General features: G+C 42.3%; 1 protein-coding gene across 2 annotated transcripts in view; it reads right to left on the bottom strand.

Annotated features, from left to right (window-relative positions):
* ADGRA1 (adhesion G protein-coupled receptor A1) overlaps nucleotides 1–22433 on the bottom strand; it is a 452787-nt gene that overhangs the window by 244482 nt on the left and 185872 nt on the right. For both annotated transcript variants that reach the window (XR_013233660.1, XM_077350198.1), the window contains exon 7: nucleotides 15819–16032. Coding sequence is in view for 1 of the 2 variants with exons in the window: in XM_077350198.1 (XP_077206313.1) it covers nucleotides 15819–16032 (214 nt within the window). In the remaining variant the exon portion in view is untranslated. The remainder of the gene's footprint in view (nucleotides 1–15818; nucleotides 16033–22433) is intronic.

Genomic DNA, 22433 nt, shown 5'->3' with positions numbered 1-22433 from the left:
CGCTGGCAGGGGCTCATGGGAATTGTAGTCCATGGACATCTGGAGGGCCACAGTTTGACTACCCCTGACTTAGACTGACAGTGGGTGTCAGGAGCTCAGGCAGAGGCCTTTCATGTCACCTCCACAACAGGGATTGAACCTGAGACCTTCATCATGCCAAGCAGAGACTCTTCCTCTGCCCCATTCCCCCAATTCTTCTTACATTCTCACAATGACAGTTGCTTTGATGCAACTCAACTCTTTCTTAGTTTATCAACCCGGAACACAACAGGTATCAGACAACAACAGTCAGTCTAATTTTTTTGTAAAGGCCCTGCTCAAAAGCTTTGTAACTAAAATATTTCCAAGTTGATGAATAAAACACGCTAATCTCCTTATGATAATCCTTGACTATTTGATTGCATGCCTTTGGGAACAACGAGAAGAAAGCAGCCAACAGAGTTTGCAACTCTAATTATTCTCAAAATCATTCTTTGCTGCATGATTCTCAAGCAGTCTTTCATTGGGCTACCTCTGCTAGTGACTGAAGCTTCATCTTGCCCAGAGGGTAGCTACTGTATTAAGCTGCATCCACTAATGCAGCCATTCTCAACAGAAGCCATATGGCCCCCTGGGAGTCCCTGACCCATTTGAAGGGGGCCACAGACTGAAAACGGTGAGAAGGGAAGCCCAAAGGGTTTATGGGATGCCCTGGTAACAGAACCAATGAAATACCCTTTTTGTCATGTATGACATCATTAATTGCTAGAAAGTTCAACCGTTGTCAAGTGAAAGAAAAACAAATCATGTAATCCATTCCTTTTTGTGTGCATTCAAGAAAAAAAAATGAATGCACATGCTTCTCTTGGTTGAAAATTCTAGAAAAGTGTCTCATGTATATATAAGACAAGGTATGTCACATATAGTGAATTCACTTTTAGTTTAGGCTTTTAAAAACCTAGCTCATTGTACAAGTGGCCAACTTACCACAGGGGGCCCTGGAACCTTAGAAGAGCTCCTAAAAGAGCTGTGGCCAAAAAAAGATTGAGAATGACTGCACTAAAGGACAAACAGCTTTGTTCCAGAATTACAGTAGAATAAGAGGTCAACATCTCTGACAAAGTAAAAGAAGCATGCCACCAGGATATGTGAAGCCAACCCATGACTATTACCAAGTAGCCATACATTTAATTTATAGGCCAATACAAGCAACTTCCTCCCACTTAGCTTTTGCACGAGCACATGGTATACTCACTCTTCTGAGCAATAATGTCCACAAACCACTCATTTCCCCCAAGTCTATGATGGATTTACTTTTTGATCCCATCCTGGATTCCAGAAGATCTTATTACTGGGTTCAATTCATCTCCTTTCTTCTGCTAGTAGGCCAGTGAGTATTTAGGAAAGAAAGCCATGATTTATCTTTGCAGCAAGTCTGCATGGAGTCAAAGACATGATCAAAGACTTAATTCAAGGCAGCTTCAGCATTTGTTGGGCTTTTAAAGCTTCAAAGGTCTGGTGTTATTATTTTTGAGGAATCCTATTTACAGAAACAACAATGATTATGTTCATAGTTCAAGGGGTACAGTTGGATTCTCTTCCAGTTACAGGTTCAAGCTCACATGATGCCATATAGGCAATCATGCTGTCTAGCATTGGGGGGGGGGGAGACTGGGACTCATCCCCAGTACCAAAATAATCCATCTCCTCCTTCGATTCCTCCTAGGATAAAACGGTGGAAGGAACCAGAACCAGGAACCCCAAGAATTGTGTTGGGCAAACTATTCAAAGAGATGTATAGTTCTATTAAATATTGTAACAGATCCCTCTTGGATTTTACTAGTTATTCTGAACAGCTGCATAGGAAGCTGCCTTTGCTCATGACATCCAGCAATGGCTGACAGCCCTGGCTACTGACTGATCTAATTATTATTAACCAACCAAGAAACTGGTCATTTCTTCTCTGACTGCTGTCAAATACTCTATGAATTCACAGTGTGAAACTGAAACTATCTTATTATATCATTTCTTACTGAGGGCTGCTTTCTCCCTATTCCTGCAGCTGCCAAGGACTAACCAAAAATGTCTCCTGCTAGTTACTTGCTACAGCTGCAGGTATCTCTAAACAGGACCAGAATACATCTGTCTTTGAATCTGAGAGTAGCCCTTTCATCTATCATGATAGGGTTTTTTTAAATTTATTTTAAAATGTGCTGCATCTCCAGGGAACCTGCTGGAAGCAGCTCACAAATTAAAACATCATTTAGAAAAAACATGAAAGTTTTTAGCGATTAAAATTCTACCCACAGCATAAAACATAGAGAAGCTTTAAAATATCCTAAAATAGTTCTCATCCTAAAAGCAGATCATACACGTTATGTTAACAAGTTATGTTTGCTCCTTATTGAAAACCTAAGTAAAATTAAACATTTTTGCCTGGTGCCTAAAAGAGAATGAACAATACAGTCTCTGAACAATTTTATGAGAAAAGTACATGGGAAATTTCTGTGCGAATTCTGTTCAGAATGTAACAGAGGTAGAGAGGACAAAGAAGAACTAGTTAAATTTTTATGTTGTCTCTCTAGGAACCCTAACCCTCTCCCAGCATAGTAGCTGTGAATCACAGTGGAGCCCCCATGGCTGCTATGAAGGAAATTTAAAAATGTTGAGATCTTGCAGCACTGATCTGTCAGATGCTGTCTGCTCTGGCTTTATGTCTATCTCTCTGTGACTTGATGATTTTGATGCATACATACTGTGGGGAAATAGTATGGCAGACAATGGCTGTCATCCAAGGTCAACATAGGTCTCTCTGGTTCCGTCCCATTCCCCCCATCTCAAGTGCTGCCTCCTGTATGCCAGCATATAGAAGCAAACTGTGTCCCTGTGTTTAGCAGGCACAGAAACAGAGAGAACCAAAAAGCAGGCCAACAAGAGGCATTAATTATATAAAAACAAAGCCTCTTTGTTTTGATAATACTATTGGGTCGTCTGATAGAGGTAAACAGATTCTTTATCGGTACTTTCCGGCTGAATGTGACAACTGACATATTTTATTGAGCCATCTTCTCAACAGTCTTCCTCAAAATATTTACAACCACTACCCTTTTTATTGACAGGCGTTCTACATTCTGGGTCGTCATGAATCATTTTTATATATATATATATATATATATATAACATAGTGTTCCAGCTTCTGGGTTACCTGAACCATTTTCATGGGCCACTTTTCATTCAGTTCCAAGTCTGAGCTCAAGACAGAGAACTGGGATTCTACGAGGTATGTCCCTCTTGGCTGATCTTTGATCACCAGCCCCAGATATGCTGGTTGTTTTAATTCTTTAATTCTTTATTGGCTTGTAATATTTGACATTTTTGTCGTGCCAGCAGACCTTCAAAACAAAGGGAAGGCAGAATGTGCGACATCTTTTATGCTGCTTCAGAAGCGCATCATTGTTTGAAATCCCCACAAAGGACTGTCATCTCTGCAACATGGTGTGGTGTCAGTTTTGTCGACAGTTTGATGTTTGAAAATCCTGTGAAGATGCTTACCCCAAACCTGGCTTGCCTCTAATATTATATCCCATGTTTCTTGATTCAAAATCCAAGGTGACAATCCCCCTTAAAAAAAACAAAAAACTAAAATAATGATATATAGTCACAGTTGCCAGAGCTGGATGAAAGAGCCCCCCCCCCCATTTTTTCCTATTCTTTGTACCTAGCAAACTTAAATACCTTTCAGTATGGACACATAATACCATCCAGCCATTTGCTAGAACATGGCTTTGTTGAGCATTTCTGCTCTTTGATGAAGAGGTGTCTAATCACAACTCTTATCACAGCTTCATATCACTGGAAAGCCTGTGTCATTTATTCATATGGCTACATCGGACACTGAGTCAGCTTTGCAGCACTTAGCTATGATAAATAAGTCTGTCATTTTTCCAGAGAAATGGCTTCTCTTTCTCTTATGTACTTGTCATACATGCTTTCTTCCTGTCCAAATGCAAGTGATATTAACTGAGAAGCTGTATTTAAAAAATATTAGGACTTAAGATAGACCAAATTAAAATTGTCCCTGATTCCTGTTCATCTTTCTCAGTCTTCCCCTGCTAAAATGCTGTTTTGTTTATGCCTTCTTTAAAATTAAATTAATCTATAAAACCAAAAGCTACCAAGCCTAGTCTTCATTTAAGGGCAAAGGAACGGAGAATAGGAATAGATTGAGAGGCAGGCTCCACCTTTACTGACAGAAACCAAAGTTGCCTAGCAACTGCCATAATGGCCAATGAGCGCATTCATTCCTTAAAGGTACAGATTTCTATTACTGTTGGCATCTTAAATATCCATTTTTTAAGATTCCAATTATTTTGAAAACTTGGCCATTTTTCTCATGTTTCCAGGAATATCTGTCTTGTCTGTTTCTGGCTCCAAACTCTGAATTTAAATATCCCCAGATAGGGCCATGTTGATAATTAGATATATTGCTGGTTACTAATATATTTTCTCATATGACTATAAAAACTGTAAGCTAGAATCACTCTGACAGTTCCAACATCATTCAACAACATTATTGAAGTAATGATGAGAACTGCAAGCAAGTTGAAAACATCTTCTGGAGTCTCCCATATGGAGCCAACTGTTGCCAAGAAAAAGATCATGGGCAGAACATGACTGTAAAATTAATTTCATTAGCATAGTCAATCTTTCACAAGGATATTCAGTAACATGTTGGAATAGCTTTTTTTTTTTTACACAAAGTTAATATAACTGAAATGTTTATGCAGAATACTTGTACTGAACTTCAAAATGCAGGTCCAGAACAATTAGAATGTATGAGCCACAAGCCAAGAGCTTTTGCAAAGAAAAAGAAAAAAAGAGTTTAATCTTTAGGAAAGATTTATACCTCAGCTAAGCAACCACTTCAAAATACCACTCTATAGAGTTAAAAATTGATGCTTGTACAATTTTTTTAGATTCCCTGCTAAGGAATCCCCTGAGAAACTATTTGTTCTGCATAGTAGGGATAGAGTCAGTGAGTGGATATCAGCAAAGGGAAAGTCTGTTTGCTATGGAGCTATATAAATCTCTGGGTTCCTATCACCTTGTTTAAGATAACTGAAATGTATATGTGTTAGGAGGAAAGCCCATTTTAAAAACAGGCTGCAAAAAGGCAGAGGGGGAGCAGAAGGGCCCCACAGATCAGAGCAGGTCTGGAAGCTAGGTTGGCCACCAGGACTAGCATGGTAGAGTGCAGTTGGGTGGCTCCCCGAGCTCTCTCTGAGGCTAGGAGGGTGGAGAGCATGGTGAAGAGCATGGGGCGGTCACCACAGAGTGTGCCTGGATGTCCCTCCTCAGCCTCCTGGCAGCCAAAAGGGATGGGGAGCTCAATGCAGGCACAGTGAAATGCAGCTGGATGGCCAACCCCAGCTCCCTGGTTTACTTCCTGCTGGCGCTTCCTCCTCAACTGCTGGGAAGTTGCATGGAGGAGGAGAGCAAGGAAGAGCCTCTGATTGGCCCTCAGTTGGGGAGTGCCATCACCCTATTGGGGGCATGTCTCCCAGTGAGGGCCAATCAGAGGTCCAGCAGGTCAACAGAAGGACTCAAACTTCTGTCCCACCCGAGTCCTGAAATTAATTTATGGGGAAATGCCACAAAAGAAAAATATATCTTAAAAAAAAAAACTTCCACTTCTGTATTGCTACGGGATCACACACACACACACAAAACATTTCCTTAGATCCCTTTTCAGGATACTTAGTATAATGACATCTCTTTATGTTTGGTTAGATTTGTGATAGGCTGGCTATGGTAACTGGACTCTGATGATTGTGTGTTCACAATAAAGATTTAAAATACAGAGCATAGGCGCCAAGCTAATAGGGAGACAGTGGCATCATTACATGCCACCCCTTCTTTCCTCGTTCATACCCCCCCCCACCACCAGAAAACACAAACTGGAATGTGTTTTAGCTGCCTCATCCCAATATTACCATGCACAATGAAAAAAAAAACATTTTATTTGTACTGAGAGCACGTCATTCACGGTCCCATAGCAACACGCACCATGCCTTTTTTTCTTAACTTTTGATCCAGAAATGGAGAGGGGAGGCCAGGTGCAAGGGCGGGCAAAACACTACCGAGACTGTCACACATTTCTCCATTCAGATGACTTGCCCCTGTTTGCACCCTGATTTGTTGTGTGACAGGAAAGGGAAATTGCTTTCTTGAGATTTCCCTCATCACAGGGCAAACCAGACAAAAACTCAAGCCAACTCCTGCACAGGACTTGACGCTTTTTATGAGATATGACAATGATGATGTTAATTGGAAAGGGGGGAATTTAGTATGCCTAGCATTGTAATTTCACTGTTATTTCTGAGCTACATTTTTTTTTTCAGTTGAAGACAACAGTTTGGATTCTGTGGTCTCCAATTCTCTTTAGCAAGAAGTCTGTACTGGTAGAAACCATCGTTTTGATGGGCTGAATAAACTGGAGTTGGCTCATGAAAGTGCTGTTGCAAGCAAGAACCAGTTCCCTAACTGAACTCACAGAGACTTCAGTGTTGCCAGCTGCTATTCACTCTTACGCTTATATTTTAAGCTGTATAAATCTTGTTGTATTACTCAGTATGCTGAAAGGTTCGGCATTATTGGAAGTTTATTGACCTGAAATTGTTTTGCAAGGGATCATGTTTTTCCTTTCATTTCCCTCTCCGCAACGAGATGTAGCATAGGGCTAATTTGCCACTATTAAACAAGCAGGATTTTCTGATCGGATATGTTTTGAAAAACTCTTGGTAGCCAAAAACTCTTCCATTTCAATTCCAAGATGTGTTGCAAAGTTTTGTGCCTCAATATTTACAGCTAGTAAGGATACAATTATAAAATTATAAGGATCTGTAATCTTATAAATTAAATTTCTGATTTTAGCTCTATTTCTCAATATATCAAATTTTATTTTGATTCTGATAAGGTTTATGAATAATAGTTAACAACAAAGTATGTTGACCTTGTTAAAATAAAAAATATCTTTGGCATATGACTGCAAATAAATTTGATTTTATTTTGTTCCCTGATCAGTCCCATAGATTCCACAAGAGCAGAAATTATACTAACATAGCATGCATAGTGGCTTCACGATACTAATATGGAGTGGGGTTCACTCCAGTTGGACTGAGCTATAGTTTCGGCTGGAAGATGCTCTGATTCCATAGTGTTCTGAAATGAGTCTCACTTGCACTGATTATTTGAGGAGATTCTGGGAAAAAGAGCAGTGTTTGTCCACCTGATTTACTAAGTCCTTCCCCTATGATGCTATTCAGAAGGAAGCAACTCTTCTTGCCCTGACCACAAAGTAGGCTTTATGACATGTGAATTCAACTGGCCATGTGATATCATGACATCAATTCAGTGCAGAGGTAGGAAGCATTTGCCCCTCCTCTGATATAGAACACTAGGACATCAGTTTTATTTATTTACTAGCAGAGCAGTCAATGCTGAAAATGGGCTGGGGAAGGAGAGGGTCCCCCCACCCTTCAGCTCTCTTGGCTGGCAGGAGGCTGGTGAGAGCTACGGAGCCATGGTGGAGTACATGTGGAAGCATCCCCGCATGCTCCAGCAGCAACTAGAAAGTGCAGCAGCATGGTTCATGAATGACAGCAGGAAAGAGTAGGTGAGTGGAGCAGGGAGTGCAGAAGAGCCATAATGGAAGGGGCTTTTTCCTGCTGATCCTCAGAGGTGAGTCTGGCAGGGAGAGTTGGAGAGTCGGGGAGAGTACAGGTGACCTGGGAAGTGCAGTTGCGACTCCTTGCAAATGCCAGGGGGGTGTCCCTGGAGCAAGGCAAGGACACTGGGAAGAGTGGTGAGGAGGGAGCAGAGTGCATAGTCAGCCTTCTGTTACCATCTCCATCTGTCTGATATGTCCTGAGTGGGAGAGAGCTGTCCTACTGTCCTACACACACACACACACACACACACACACACACATATTGCTTTCACTGGGAAGATGGTTTTATGGCACATGAGACCCCCTGCCCCAAGAAATTTACAATCTACACTTGTATGATCTACAGTTCTCTTGGAATATAATTCCAGACACCTAAGGGCAAAAGAAGAAGGGGAATTCTCAGAGAATGAGGTGGCTGGATGGAGTCACTGAAGCAGTTGGTGCAAACTTAAATGGACTCTGGGGAATGGTAGAGGACAGGAAGGCCTGGAGGATCATTGTCCATGGGGTCACAATGAGTCGGACATGACTTCGCACCTAACAACAACAACAAAGGGAGATAATGGCAGGGAAGATGGCATGTACAGTCCAATCTCAGAAGGGTCTGTACCTGTAAAGGTGCTCTGTATAGGAAGACACTGAAAAACTAGCTCTGTTTCTCAGCTGCCTTGAAGACCCCTTGTGGTGTTGTCAGCAACTTGATGGCACCTTATATACATACAAGATAATAGCTACTTCTAAAAAGTTCCGAAGAAATTGGTGAGAGTAACAGTAAGCAACAAATATGGGTTTTAGAAAAGAGAATTTCTGTGGCTTTCAAGAAGTTCAACCTTAGTGCCAAAATGCCTGACAAATAGCCTGACATTAGACACAGTTGATCTGCTGCTATCCTGAGATGCGTTAACACTTGCTTCTTTCCTGATTGTCAGCTACAGGGATTACGAGATTTCCACCAGAGCAGGCTAAGCAGGCTTGTCTTCTTTACATTGGGGGTTCTCCTGCCCCCAGCTCCTTCTGCCTGCTATTCAACTAAGCAACAGGAGGAAATGCCCAGTGAAATATTTGGGGGAGGGAGGCAGAATTAGCATCCAGGTATAATGACATCACTTCTGGCATGACTCAGGTGTGATGTCATCATACTGGGTTTACATTCTAACATTTGCCCTAAATGCTATGGCTTAGCCATGGTTGAATGCTACAGTATTGCTCCTGGCATAACATCACTGCATTAGATACACTGATTTTTTCCACTGGTTATGAGGAAATGCCTAGAGTTAAAATTTCCTAACTGTACCCAATTATATTGCATCACCAAACCACCATGCCTTATCCTGCTCTCACTCTGTTACCCGAGACTACAATTTTATTCTGATTTACAAGCCTACAAACTTACTGCCCTATTTTTTTTAATCATTGTTTGCCTAATCAAGGAGGAAAATTTGTGAATTTAAACATGCCAATTAATCTATAGGCCATGAATGAATCTATTCTGCATAAGAAAAGTCAACTGATGAAACAGGAAGTGGCATCCATTTCATATATCTACTCAGTTATCCACAGCACTTAGCAAACACTTCACCATTTTAGTTGACATACCATTAATTTGGAAGAAACTGAAAATAATTTAAAATATAAAAAATCCCTTTTTAAAAATCCAATTTACTTTTGGATACCAAGGAATCCACATCATAAGGGTAATCCTATTTTGAAACTGAAATTGTTAAAAATAATCCTATTCCTTGATTCCACCATAAACTAAAAAGGAGACAGAGGCTGATTCTGCATAGGTGGAAAAGGCTTTGGCCGCCAAAGCAGCCAGTGCCACTGCGCAGGGGGAGAGGGGCAGCAATGATGGCGGTGCATAACCCAGTACCCACATGCGTGTGCTGACTGGCATGGGCTGCTTTGGGCACAAACGCTGCAGCAAATGGTTGCAGCAAATGGCTGCAGCCAAAGTGCACATCCCTAGTTGGGAGGGCGCTCATATGGATGTGGGGCTAATCCCCACATCTACTTGATGTCACTGCTGGACCAGCACCCTCCCAGGCATGCTGTGAATTGGGCTCTCAGAAGCCCCACACTAAGGAAAGCAGGAGAATCCACTTTAACTTTTTGCGCCGCAAGTCTACTGAGCACGCCCATTTAGACAGGAAGGAGGCCCAGCTTGAAGGCCCAGCTCCTCCCTAACCTACAGAAACAATGTCCCGGTCATCTTCACGGTGCTTTGTGGCACTGCATGGCAGACCGGGGCTCCTGTTTTTATTTTGCAGGAATGTGGGATTGCATTCCAAGCAAAGCCACCTTCCTGCAAAATACCCCCCAACACACACACAATGGAACCAGTCCGCCATGGCTGTATCCCCTGGGGGGATAGATTTCAGTGGGGGACCAGGTGCCCCACTGAAATGTGTCATTCATGGGGAAACATATCAGCGCTGGAGTATATCCGGTGCTGAAATGTGACCCCCATAGGGACACAGAAAGCTGCAACTGCGTAGCAGTGTTGTCCCAGAGTGGTGCTGCCAGTGCAGAATTAGCCAGAAGCTAAGAAATCAGAAGGAGACTGAGACTTGGAGGGGGGCAAATTCTCCTTAAGTGAGAAGATATGTTGCTGGCAACTAAGTCCAAGATAATTCATATCATAGCATTCTCCATTACTATGTATGGATGTGAAAGCTGGAGAATAAATAAAGCTGACAGAGAGAAAGTTGATTCATTTGAACAGTGGCATCAGAGGAGAGTTTTCTCCTCAGAGGAGAGTTTCATCCTCGGTTTGCAGGACCTGAGCAAGGCTGTTAATTATAGGACTTTTTAGAATAAATCAGAGGGCTGCTATAAATCAGAAGCACTTTGCTGGCACTCTGCCATTGAACCACTGTGCATGTCAGAAGTGCATGCTAGGATGCATTCTCAGTTTAGGTTGGTACACATACCATAGCTGTCCATTGCAGGAGACTGCACATGGTGGAGAAATTTTCTCTTAGGATTTAGGATTTTTATCTACTATTCATAATTTTTCTACTTACTGTAAAACAAATTAGCCAACAGAGGATGCTTAAATGGCAATGACTTGACAAACCTCCAGAGAGCCCACAGATGTCCCCAAATTGTGGGCACTCAACTGAAATCTCCATTAATTCCTTATTTATAGCTTCTGTTACAATAGAAGATAAAACAGAATTAGCTTATAAAAACTGATGAATATTATATTTGTAGGACTTGCATGCAAACAGCAGTCATTCACAAGTTTTAACCGTGCCAAATACTTTGCCTTTTGAAAATATAATCAGTACCACATTCAGAAGCAATCTGAGACCACAGCATGGTAACACACAATATGTGGATATTATTCTGCAACAGCATGAGGTACAGAAATGTACAGAGCAACAGCAGCAGCAGCAGCAACAACAACAACAACAAAATCTGCTATAAATCCTCAGATTTGTCCTAAAGCTAAGGAAAATTTGACATAATCTCTCAGAAGGTTAGTTTTTTGATGAGATGCAAACCATAGATGATGCCCACAGCTTCAAAAAGGAGGGGAAGGGAAAGCAATATCTGCACAGTGATTTAAGCAGCAGGGATTTTGTAATTTAATTAGTTCCATCAGAATAGTGTTAATGATTTTTATTCTGCGGTTCAGAAGAAATCTGGCAATATTAAATGCACTTTCACCAGGTCCCTCACTTCATTCTGTTTTTTTTTTTAAAGAAGCATTAAGGCAACTATGTAGAGGGTAAAACAAAACTGTTGCAAGTAAAAGATGAATTCAATGGCACACCTTCTCATTTCATTATAAAGACAATTGAGGAAACTACTGCCCTTCAATATTCAAATTAAAAAAAACACAAAGTAAGGGGATTTGGCAATTCTTAGTTAATACTCTAAGGACCCTAGGGCAGGGGTAGTCAACCTGTGGTCCTCCAGACGTTTATGGACTACAATTCCCATGAGCCCCTGCCAGCAAACGCTGGCAGGGGCTCATGGGAATTGTAGTCCATGGACATCTGGAGGACCACAGGTTGACTACCCCTGCCCTAGGGTATTAAATTCATTAAGCACAATTATCTGCGCTCCCAGCATGTTCACAATGACTACCCATCAGAATCTGTGCCAATGCATGTGGCTTTGAGAACTGACCAGCCTAAGCAGTGCTACCAGTCAGAACAACAGGGCTTCACCCCCTCCCCCAACCACCCTTATACCTCTTCATCAAGAGCTGTCAACTGGCTAAAAATAAGCCAAAAACAAATACTGCAAAGAATTTGGGGGTGAGATTTTTAAAAATGATGCACAAATAATTGATTTCTCAAAACTAGCAGCATTGTTGTGAATAAAGTAGGCTGAGGTGGGAAAAACGTGATTTAACATACAGGATTCATTTTCCTTAGTGTTCTACTAATTACAAGGAATAGTAAGCAAGCATGAAGGATTGATCCTTCCAGGCAATAATAGGAAGTGTCCAGGCAGGCACTGAGAACTGTTTGAATCAGCAGAGAAGCATTTAGTCAGTTTTGTAATCCTAAACAGAATTACACCTTTCTGAGTCCATTTACTTCAGTGGGCATAGAAAAATGCAAGTCTGTTTAGGCTCTACTGTAAATTAACGGCAGAGATGAAGGGAAAGTATCGTCATGAAGAACTGCAGAACCTGAGAATATGCTATGAAGCCTACCATAACAGAAGAACAAGCTCTGGGTTATATTTGTATAGTACCTGTCCAGGAAAACTAACAATTCCGCACTGGCGGCACTGCTCTGGGCTGCTGCCAGTGCATTGCGGTGGAGCTGTATGCTCCATCGCTTCTATGTCCCCATGGGGGAAATTTCAATTGTGGAGAAGACCCGCTGCTGAAATGTGTCCCCACAGCCATGGCGGGACAGTTCTGCTGTGTGGAGGGATGCAATCCCACCTTCCTCCAAAACAAGAAACAAATGCCCTTTGGTTCCGTGGCACAGCGAAGCACTGCAAACTGAGTGGGGCATTTTTGGCCCCTTCTGGGCCTACATAGGACAGACCTGCCACTGGACAGGTCCCATTGGCCCCTGCTTTGAAGAAGAGAATGTGGATTCTTCCACATTCCCTTCACATGGGCCAAATGAGAGCCTATCTGTGGCAGGCCTGGGAGGGGGCTGGCCCGGCAGCAGCATTAAGTGGAAGTAGGGATTAGCCCCACTTCCATGTGAGCTCCCTCCCTGCCTTATTTACCCATGCAGAATGGGCCAAAGTGAATGATGACAATAGCATGGTATCAAAAAATGTACAGACTTAATTAAATGTAAAAAGGGTTAATTTGTAAGCAGCAAAAATCAAGCATCTGGGCCAGCTAAATACAAGGTACATTAAATAGACAAATCCATGACATTTAATCTTGTGATCTCCTAGAAAGGCAATGAAAACACTTTTCATTCTTCTTTATAGCAGCTGTGATCAGTGAGTCTTTCCCTAAGAACATAGGAAAACCACGGTTGGATCAGATCAGTGGTCTATCTAGTCCAGCATCCAATCTTACACAGTGATCAACCAGTTCCTTTAGAGGCCCAACAACAGGGCCTAGAGATAGAGGCCTTCCCCTGTTGTTGCCTCCTGAGAATGGAACTCAGAAGTTTATTGTTTCTCAATGTGGAAGTTCCCTTCAAGAATCATGACTAGTAGCTACTATCCTCAATCAATCAATCTAATCCTCCTTTTAAATAATTGCTGTGGTTATCACTACATCCTGTGTTAGCAAATTCCACATTTTAATCACTCTCTTTCTTTGATGTACATTACACTATTATTTTGTGTTGTTTTTAGTATTTGCATGGTTTTGTATTTTTGTTGTAAATGTTGGTTACTATTTATAATAATTAGTGGCAATGTTAACTTTAAAAGCAGGCTGGGGGGCAGTGCTTCTCCAAGCAGGAAGCTGGAGAGAACACAAGAAGTGCAACAGGGTGCAGTGCATCCCCACCCCTGACAGTGGCTAGGAGGCGGTCAAGAGCGATGGGGCCTCTTTGGGAGAGGTGGGCCACTGGCAGGGAGCAGGCATGAGAGATATGCAGGGCCTCAGCAGGGGAGGTGGCATGACTTCTCCGCTCCCACTAGTAATGAGGAGGTGGAGGAGGTTGGCAGAGCCTCCACAGAGGAGGCGGCCAGCATTCCTAGCCTCTGGTGGTGGCAAGGTGGCGGACAGCAGTATGGCTTTGGTGGAGGAGGCAGCTGTGCCTTGTAGCCCCCACCTACAATGAGGTGGTGGAGAGGGCCTCTGGACAGGGATGGGCCACCTTTCCTACCACCATTGGTGGTGAGAAAGCAGGCAAGATCAGGGGGGCCTCCGTGGAGAAGGTGGCTGTCTTATATTCTCCCACTGGCAGAAAGTAGGTGGGCAAGAATGGCGGGGCCTCCACAGAGAAGGCAGCTACCTTTCAAGTCCCACCAAAGGGGAGGTGTCAGGGGAGTGGTGGTGCCACCACAATGGAGGCAGTTGGCCTTCTCTGGGTTCAGATGCAATAAAAAGGATAGCAACAGCTGCAGGTTCTTGTTGGAGAACAGGATCGGCTTCCCAGTGGTTGGCCTTCAGTTGGGGAGGGCCCTCCTGTTGAGGGGCAATCAGAGGGCTGGGGGAGAGCATGACAAGCGTGTGATTGAACCTTAGTGGGATGATCTTCCCTACTGAGAGTCAGAGGGTCAACAAGTTGTTGGAAGTACAGTCATGATTCTATGGGGTATGATAATAATCTTCATTTTTATAACTCACCTTTCTTAATATTCAGGGCAGGGAACAATGTAGATTCCACAGTCATATTATAAAATCAAATATAAAACACCATAAAACCATCAACTTCTGTAGCCCCCCCCAACTAATTCAAGATTTGATTGGAGGAGGGGTCTGATCTTTAGAGGTAGGTCCTCTCACAATTTGTGGCAGTAAGAAACCTGTATCTAGAGTTTCCTGGGCAGTGTGTTCTTCAACAGTAGATTTGCTTTACTGCTTAAAAACAGTACTTTGCCATATTTATATATATATGCACATAGTGTGTGTGTGTATAAAAGCAGTGTTTAATCAATATGCAACTTTTACTGGTAGGTAGAATCACTAGGATTTATTGAGAATCACTTAATTTAAACCATGAGATATGCTGACAAAAATGAGTGAATGTCCCAGGAAAAGTTTTGGATCTGTGGCTGCTAAATATTAAAAAATTCAAAAGGAAAAAAAAAAGATTCAGCAGCTGACTTAAACATACGGAGGTAGAGCCAGAATTCATTACATATGTACTGAGTGTTCCAGAAGAGAGACATTCAGCTCCCTTTTTCACTTTGGCTCTTTGAGAATGAGCAGCTTTTTATTATCTTCAAGTATTCCTTTTCAATAAGTCAGACTTCTCGAATATTGCATTGCAGACATCCCTGGTGACCAATTTCACCGAGTGAATGAGAAAAACTAGTATTAGTTCAGGAAGGATTTAGACTGCAGTTTGGACCCGAGTTACCATATCAGAAAGATGATTTCTGAAATCTTTATCAGCCTATCAACTCATAACACACACAGGCAGAATCTAGTGGGATATTCTTGTTTTCCCAGACCTTAGCAGGCTATAAAAAAGGGGGCTTCTCAAACGCACAGTGGACCACCATGTATGTAACATGGGCTGTGCTTGGCTCAAGGTCAGAAGTTTTACAGACCACATTGGACCACAGTTCCTGCTTAAAATTCAGGAACATAAGACGTGGAAGTCAGTGGGCTGGATGCAACTAATTGCAAGCCAATCTCACCAGCAGAATATTTGTCATTTCCACCATTCTCCCAATCATCAGCATCTTCAAGGGACAGCACATCATGTGCCATGGGAGAGCTGCAGCGGAAGAGGAAATTTCCAAAAATCATCCCATTTGGAAGGAACAGAAGTGCCTTTCCACTCTCCCTGATTCCCCATCCCAGAAATGCAGACTTGAATCCAACTCAAAATGTTGATTCAATTTAGTACTGCTTGAAATTCCTGTTATATTCAGTTGTGAGCTATCCATGTCACCACACTATGTTGAAACCACTAATACAGGTGCTGCCTAAGAGGCCTTAAATCTGAAAAGAGGGACCTGGAGAGTTTAAAAAATAAAACTACATTACCGTGTAATCAAACAACAGTCATGTGTTATACTGTCTTCCACAAAGATGCCCCTCTCCTCATCCGTTTCAACCAGGTGCCCATCATGATACCAATGAACTTGTGTCAGGTTATCAAGGAATGTTGCCGTGCACTGAAATGGCAAGCGATCACCGTGGAAAACTACTTGTCTTTGGGATGGTATCAGTTCAAAAAGAGGCAGCTCCAAAGGTCCAGCTATAGAAAGGAGTTAAAGAAAAAACATATTAATTTTTTGTCAACCTACATATATTACAAAACATTTTACTAAAAAAAGGATTAAGAGTAGTATATCCAGCAAACACTATAAAGAGTGGGGAAGAAGTTATCTGCTGTGCTGAAATTGCCTGCAAGCCCCTTCAACCTGACAGCTGAGAGGAGCCCATGACCAACTATCAACCCTTAATGGCTGCTGGCCATTTCAGCTCCCTGCTTCTAATCAGGCAGAAGTGAAATGGATTGGTCCAAACCACTGGTTTGTTTCAGGGGGATTGGGTCATCTGGGCTTGGGGTTTAGTTTGGGAATATCCCAAACCACAACCCTGAACTAGAATTTTCCAATTCGTGCCCATCCCTAATTATGAGAATCTCCTTTAATTTATTTAAATGCAATACCAATAGAGATGTTTTGTTCTATATTCAGAATCTTATCACTGAAATGAGTAACATACTCAGCCAGCTCAGCAAACTGAGGATAGATAAACCTTTTCTTTGTTCATTCCTTTCCTTTTCTTTCATCTTCCTTCAATCCCTCTCCCCTGGTCCTCTTTGTGGTCCATCCCTGGCACAGAATGCTCACTCAGCAAGAGGCTTGGTTCTCATGGTGCAGCAAATTTTTATTCATGGTACCTTGAATAAAAATTTGTTGGTCTTAAAGGTGCCAGTGGAGACTCTAAATTTGTTCTTAAGATGTCTTAGACTTCCTCTTGTTTTTCTGGCGCAGAGTGATAAGGCAGCAGACATGCAGTCTGAAAGCTTTGCCCATGAGGCTGGGAGTTCAATCCCAGCAGCCGGCTCAAGGTTGACTCAGCCTTCCATCCTTCCGAGGTTGGTAAAATGAGTACCCAGCTTGCTGGGGGGTAAACGGTAATGACTGGGGAAGGCACTGGCAAACCACCCCGTATTGAGTCTACCATGAAAGCGCTGGAGGGTGTCACCCCAAGGGTCAGAAATGACTTGGTGCTTGTACAGGGGATACCTTTACCTTTGTTTTCCTTTCATGCAACTCTTTACACATATGGCCTACTCAGTATAACAATTTCACTGTTTTTCTGCTTGAGTACATTTTCTGTTCCTGTACTCTCATATTTCATTTAATAAATTCTAAACATTGTTTTGCAAATGATCTGGTTTATTAGATGTGCTTATTGAATAAGATGTGCTTATTAAACTAGCTTGCTTGCTACCCAGGTGAAGATTCCTAAACCACATAATCTGTGCCTCCCCCCCCCCGCCCAAATTGGCAAGTATATCAGTTTCCCAAACTAGCCAGGCACTGCAAGCATGAAGAAGTTTCCACCAGTACGGATTGTAATTCTGCCGAATGGGTCATAGTTCAGATGAATGTCCCAAAACAAAGTTAGAGAGTCCATGTGTGTCTAAGATGCATGCAAAAGAAAACAAATATGGTAATTCTGGGTCACCCTGTATCTCTGTGCATTTTTCCATATTTCTTTCTGATACCCTGCGGAAAACAATACAGCTTATAACAGCATTAGAAACAATTGTGTGCAGCATTATGTGTGTGCTTATTCATATTTACCATATTATAAATGTACAAAGACAGAGAGAGATTATATATGAGGCATTTCAGTCTCTCCATACAGTCTGTCATGGGAAGCTACCAAAATGGTTAGGCTATTCCCACATGATCTAGACAGGTGATGTTTGGCACACGCCAATTTTAAATTATGCTTATTTGTAAACTTCTCCCTCAAACATAGAAAAATGAATGGAACCCCAAAGAGTCCAAGTATTTTAACATGAATTAGAATGGTGGGACTTGATGAACGAGTACACGGATCACCTTGCCTCAAGAACTGAATTAAAACTGGCACACTAGCAGTGCCCAAACCACAGCTGCACATGGAAGAGGATGTGGGCTTCTGGAGGTTCCATTGTCTCTTCACACACTTTAATCAGGGTTAGATCGGAGAAAAGAGGTATCCATTTCGGATACAGGGACAGGCGCCTATATATGCAGAATGTGTTTCCTTATAATGGCATTACAGCATAACTGCAATTAAGGCCACTGCTGGTGAATAAAGTCCAGTTTTTGCTATTAAAAACACTGCATTTCTTAGTTCCCCATGAATGCAACCTAATGAGATGGTCACAAGGCTAGGCTATTATAGAAACTGAAGTTGGCAGTAGATGCAAAGCTCTCTGCGATGTTAAGAGGAATGGACCTCTAATTGAGCTGATACGCCTAAAATGAGACTGCGAGATAATGCTGGAAGTCAGAAATCTTATTCAGTATTTCAGATGCCACAGAATTATATAACTTGAACTCTAGCATACACTTTTTTGTTATCAAAATGGGGGGGGATCCCCAAACCTTTCATTTGAACTGGGAAGAGAGGAGGAGCAGCGGGTTTTTTATACCCCACTTTTCCCTATCCAAAGGGATGTCCCAAAGCAGCTTACAAGCATCATTCCCTTCCTCTCCCCACAACAAACATCCTGTGAGATAGGTAGGGCTGAAAGAGCTCTGAGATAACTGTGACAGGAGCAAGGTCACCCTGCTGCTGCATGTAATGAAGTGGGGAATCAAACATGGTTCTCCAGATTAGACGCCACTGCTCTTAACCACAATACCACTCTAGCTGTTTTTCATGGAAACAAATAACCGGTGCAATAGGTTACTGGGAAAAGGTGTGGAATGCCACTCAAGTCATATATATATATCACTTTCCCAGCAACTGCATTTATTAAGAGCAATCTTACTCTAATGATAAGGAGATAAGTCCCTCCATCCTCAGCTCATGATTGACCCACTGGAAATGGCATTTTCTGATTCAAAATGGCCCATCCAACAATAGTTGCTATGGCTTTGGGTGTAGCATGTAGAATAAATGTGTTTCCATATGCAAGCCAGTACACAGTTTCTCTGAATGGAACTATGCCCACCTGGTTATCTGTGTATCTCCACTCATATCAACAGAGTTTGGGGGGGGGGCCTGGACAGACAATGCTCAGGGGTCCCATCTGCCCACCAACAGGATGCCCCTAATGCATCCTACCACCCCCAATACCTGCATGCCCTCAACCTGCTCATGCATCCATGTCCTGCTTGCAAGCTACCCAACCATGTTCAGTTGCCTGTCACCTGCACACCCTCTCCCTAACAGTGCTGGCCATTGTCACCAGGAACACCACCAGTGTGTACCACCCCCAAGCCCTTCATCAATGACTATAGGCATTTGGGAGCATGAGTAGAGACAGGGGGCAGAGGAGGTTTGTAGGTGAAGGTCAGCAGCCATGGGCCCACCCGAGAATTTTGGCCCTAGCAGCTACACCACCCCCAGGAATGCTGGCACTGGGCCTTCATCTCAATATCTGAATCACATAAAACTCCAAATGTATTTCATGTAATAGAAGCACATCACATATTATAATACAGAAATGTAGACAGCTATGAAGGAAAACGGTATCTTCAAGCACAGATTTAGTTACAAGACCAAATGTTAAATGGAGAGATCAAACATAAATATTTCTGCGGTTCAGTTGCATATGAAGCTTGCAACACTGGATCTTCAGCAGGCTCATCTCCAGGGTACACTAGTACTATTTTATAAACAATGACAGCATGGATGTCAAAAATGATTTAGAGTTTATTTGCTGGTTTGTTCCTTAATGCTAATAAAACACTATGCCATTCAAAATCATTTCCATTTGGCTGACCAGTAAGTTATGTACAACATCATGATAAACAGCTTGAGTAAACCTCACACATTCTCTTCAGTTGCAACTTTCCCTAAAATAAATGCACATGGTTTTTGTTTATGAGCAGCTTCCTAGAGAGTGTACCATGTCAAGTGAGTTTATTTATAATGGATCAACTCCACATTGGAAAGATTAGCCATTTTCCAGAGACATTCCTTGAGGCCAAACAATTTCATTCATGCACTGGCAACACTCAGCTTGTCATGCATACAATTACATAGATGGAGAAACATTTAGAAGATTTTTTATATCTTTATAAAGAAACTTCTAGAAACAATGTCTTACATAACATACTTAATCTCTGCAAGTTCATTTCATAGCCACATATGAAATTGTCCTTTGCACTGGATATCATAGGGACTGAACACTGGATTTTGGTTGGCTGGGGCTTACTCTGCACACAGTCTTGTTCATATACAATTCACAATACAAACCGGCTTGTTGGAGAATTCACCTTGAAGAAATTGATTAACCGGTTGATCCATGTGGGGGAACAGTGCTGTGATCAAAAGTATGCGTGCCCACAGCTTGAACAGGCATGCTTTAGAACATCAGCCAGTTACTCTAGACGTGGAAGGTGCAGGTAGAACAGTTCAAAAAGGTATGTGTATCAGGGAGCCACAAAAACCCAATTCTATACTTATGGACAGTTCCTTAGAACCCCCAGCTTTGAGAAAAGAAGAAGAGCTGGAGGGGTTTTGTACCCCACTGTTCACTCCATGAAGATCGCCTACCCTTCCTCTCCCCATAAAAGACATCCTGTGAGGTAGGTGAGGCTGAGAGAGCTCTGAGATAACTGTGCTCTGCCCAAGCTCACCCAGCTGGCTGCATGTGTATCAAGGGGGCTTACAACCACTTTTACCTTTCTCTCCCCTCAACAGGCACCCTATACAGGAGGTAAGGCTGGAAGAGCTCTGAGAGAACTGTGACAGGCTCAAGGTCACCCAGCTGGCTGCATGTAGAGGAGAGGGGAATCAACCTGGGTTCTCGAGATTAGAGGCTGCTGCTGATAACAACTGTGCCACGCTGGCTCTTGTATCTAAGCATACCAGGAGGACAGTGTAAAAAGAAGGAAATGTGTTCCCAACAGGCAGGTAAGCACCTAGGGCCGTCTGTGGCACCCTGTATTCCATCACTCATGCAGTGCTAAAACCAGAGGAATTGGTAATCCCTGCTTTGCCTCACTCTGATGAGTTTACCTAGTCCTTCTCTCCCTCCCCTTCTGGTGCAACTTGGTTTCTTGTTTCATTGAACTATTCATGTACACTGTGACAAAACTGTGTCACAAAAGGAAACAAGCTACTAGAGCGTGAAATGCAACGTGAATATTTTATATGCTTAGCTAAATATCTGGTCTGACACACATGGTTTCATCGTGACTATATAGCATAGTCCTTTCAATTTATTATGCCATTCACAGTTGGACGGAACTTCACTGCTTGGTGGCTTGCCAGAAGCGTTGGGGAACCGACTCAAGACAAGAGGTGAGATAAAACACCAATTGCTCTTTCAAGATTTCCAAGATTAAAGATGGCAAACAAAGGAAGCTGCTGTTTACAAATCACATCAAACAAGGGGTAAAAGTTCTCTCAGCATCCCAGCTGTCAGCGAAAATAGGAGCAAAAACAGTCAAGGCTGGAGGCTGGAGACGCTACTATGTTCCTATAAATTTCCAGCTTTGTGATCTTCTAAACTCTGATCAGCATTGTTGCCTTTGGTTTATTTTGTTTTGACGAACTCATTTCTTAAGACTTCCCATCTCTTATTAATAATTTAGGCAGCATAGAAAATGTCTTTAGCTTCTTTAGAACTAAAAGAAAAAAACCCTCTTTATGGCTCCAACAAAAGGCATCAGGAATCTTTCATTCTCATATTCCGCTGATAAGCTAGTTAAAATCAAATTGCAGGCTGGTTTCTCAAAATTCCTTCTGACTTCTATAGGGCTAGTCACTGAACGTGACTGCGGTAATTTGGTTTCCATGGATGGATCGTTTGATTGCATCCCAGTATAATTAATTCTAGTTAGTGGTATGCACCCTGCCTCCGATTTAATTGAGGATGAAATTTTCCCGACTCCTTTTTATTGAAGCAGCAAGAGCACGGCAATGGATCCAAAGCACTGCTACAGTAGCCAAGCTGAAGGAGTAGGATGTCCTATTCTCCTACATATTACCCTAGATAACTCCCCCCCTCAAATTCCCAGGGCATCAAGTAACCCTCAGGGGAGGGGGGAAACAACCCTCTCTTCCCTTACCATTTCACTGCTTTTTGTGGGACGTATGAGTCATCAGATCTTTTAGCTTGCTGCATTTGCTGTTTTTTGTTCCTTTTGAAATTCAGGCAAAATTTTAGCATTTTATTTCATTCATTTTTTCATTCCTTTGCACGCCACACCTTTCTCTTTCATGGGGATCCCATGTGGCTGACATTTTTCTTCTCTCCTCCATTTTTATACTCACAGCAACCCTGTGAGATAGGCTAGGCTTAGAGACTGTGATTGGCCTAAGTTCACTCAACAGGCTTCTGTGGCATGAGTGTGGATTTGAACCCAGGCCTCCCAGATACTAGTTCAACACTCTTAACTACTACACAACATTATGTTTCATGATGTAGTGTAATTATTCCCATTTAAGATATCTGGAGCAACTGAAAGG

The sequence above is a fragment of the Paroedura picta genome, chromosome 8 (genome assembly GCF_049243985.1).
Source record: "Paroedura picta isolate Pp20150507F chromosome 8, Ppicta_v3.0, whole genome shotgun sequence".
In the NCBI taxonomy this organism is placed as follows: Eukaryota; Metazoa; Chordata; class Lepidosauria; order Squamata; family Gekkonidae; genus Paroedura; species Paroedura picta.
Note: the sequence above shows the minus strand (reverse complement) of the source record. Positions and strands in the feature narration are given on the sequence as shown.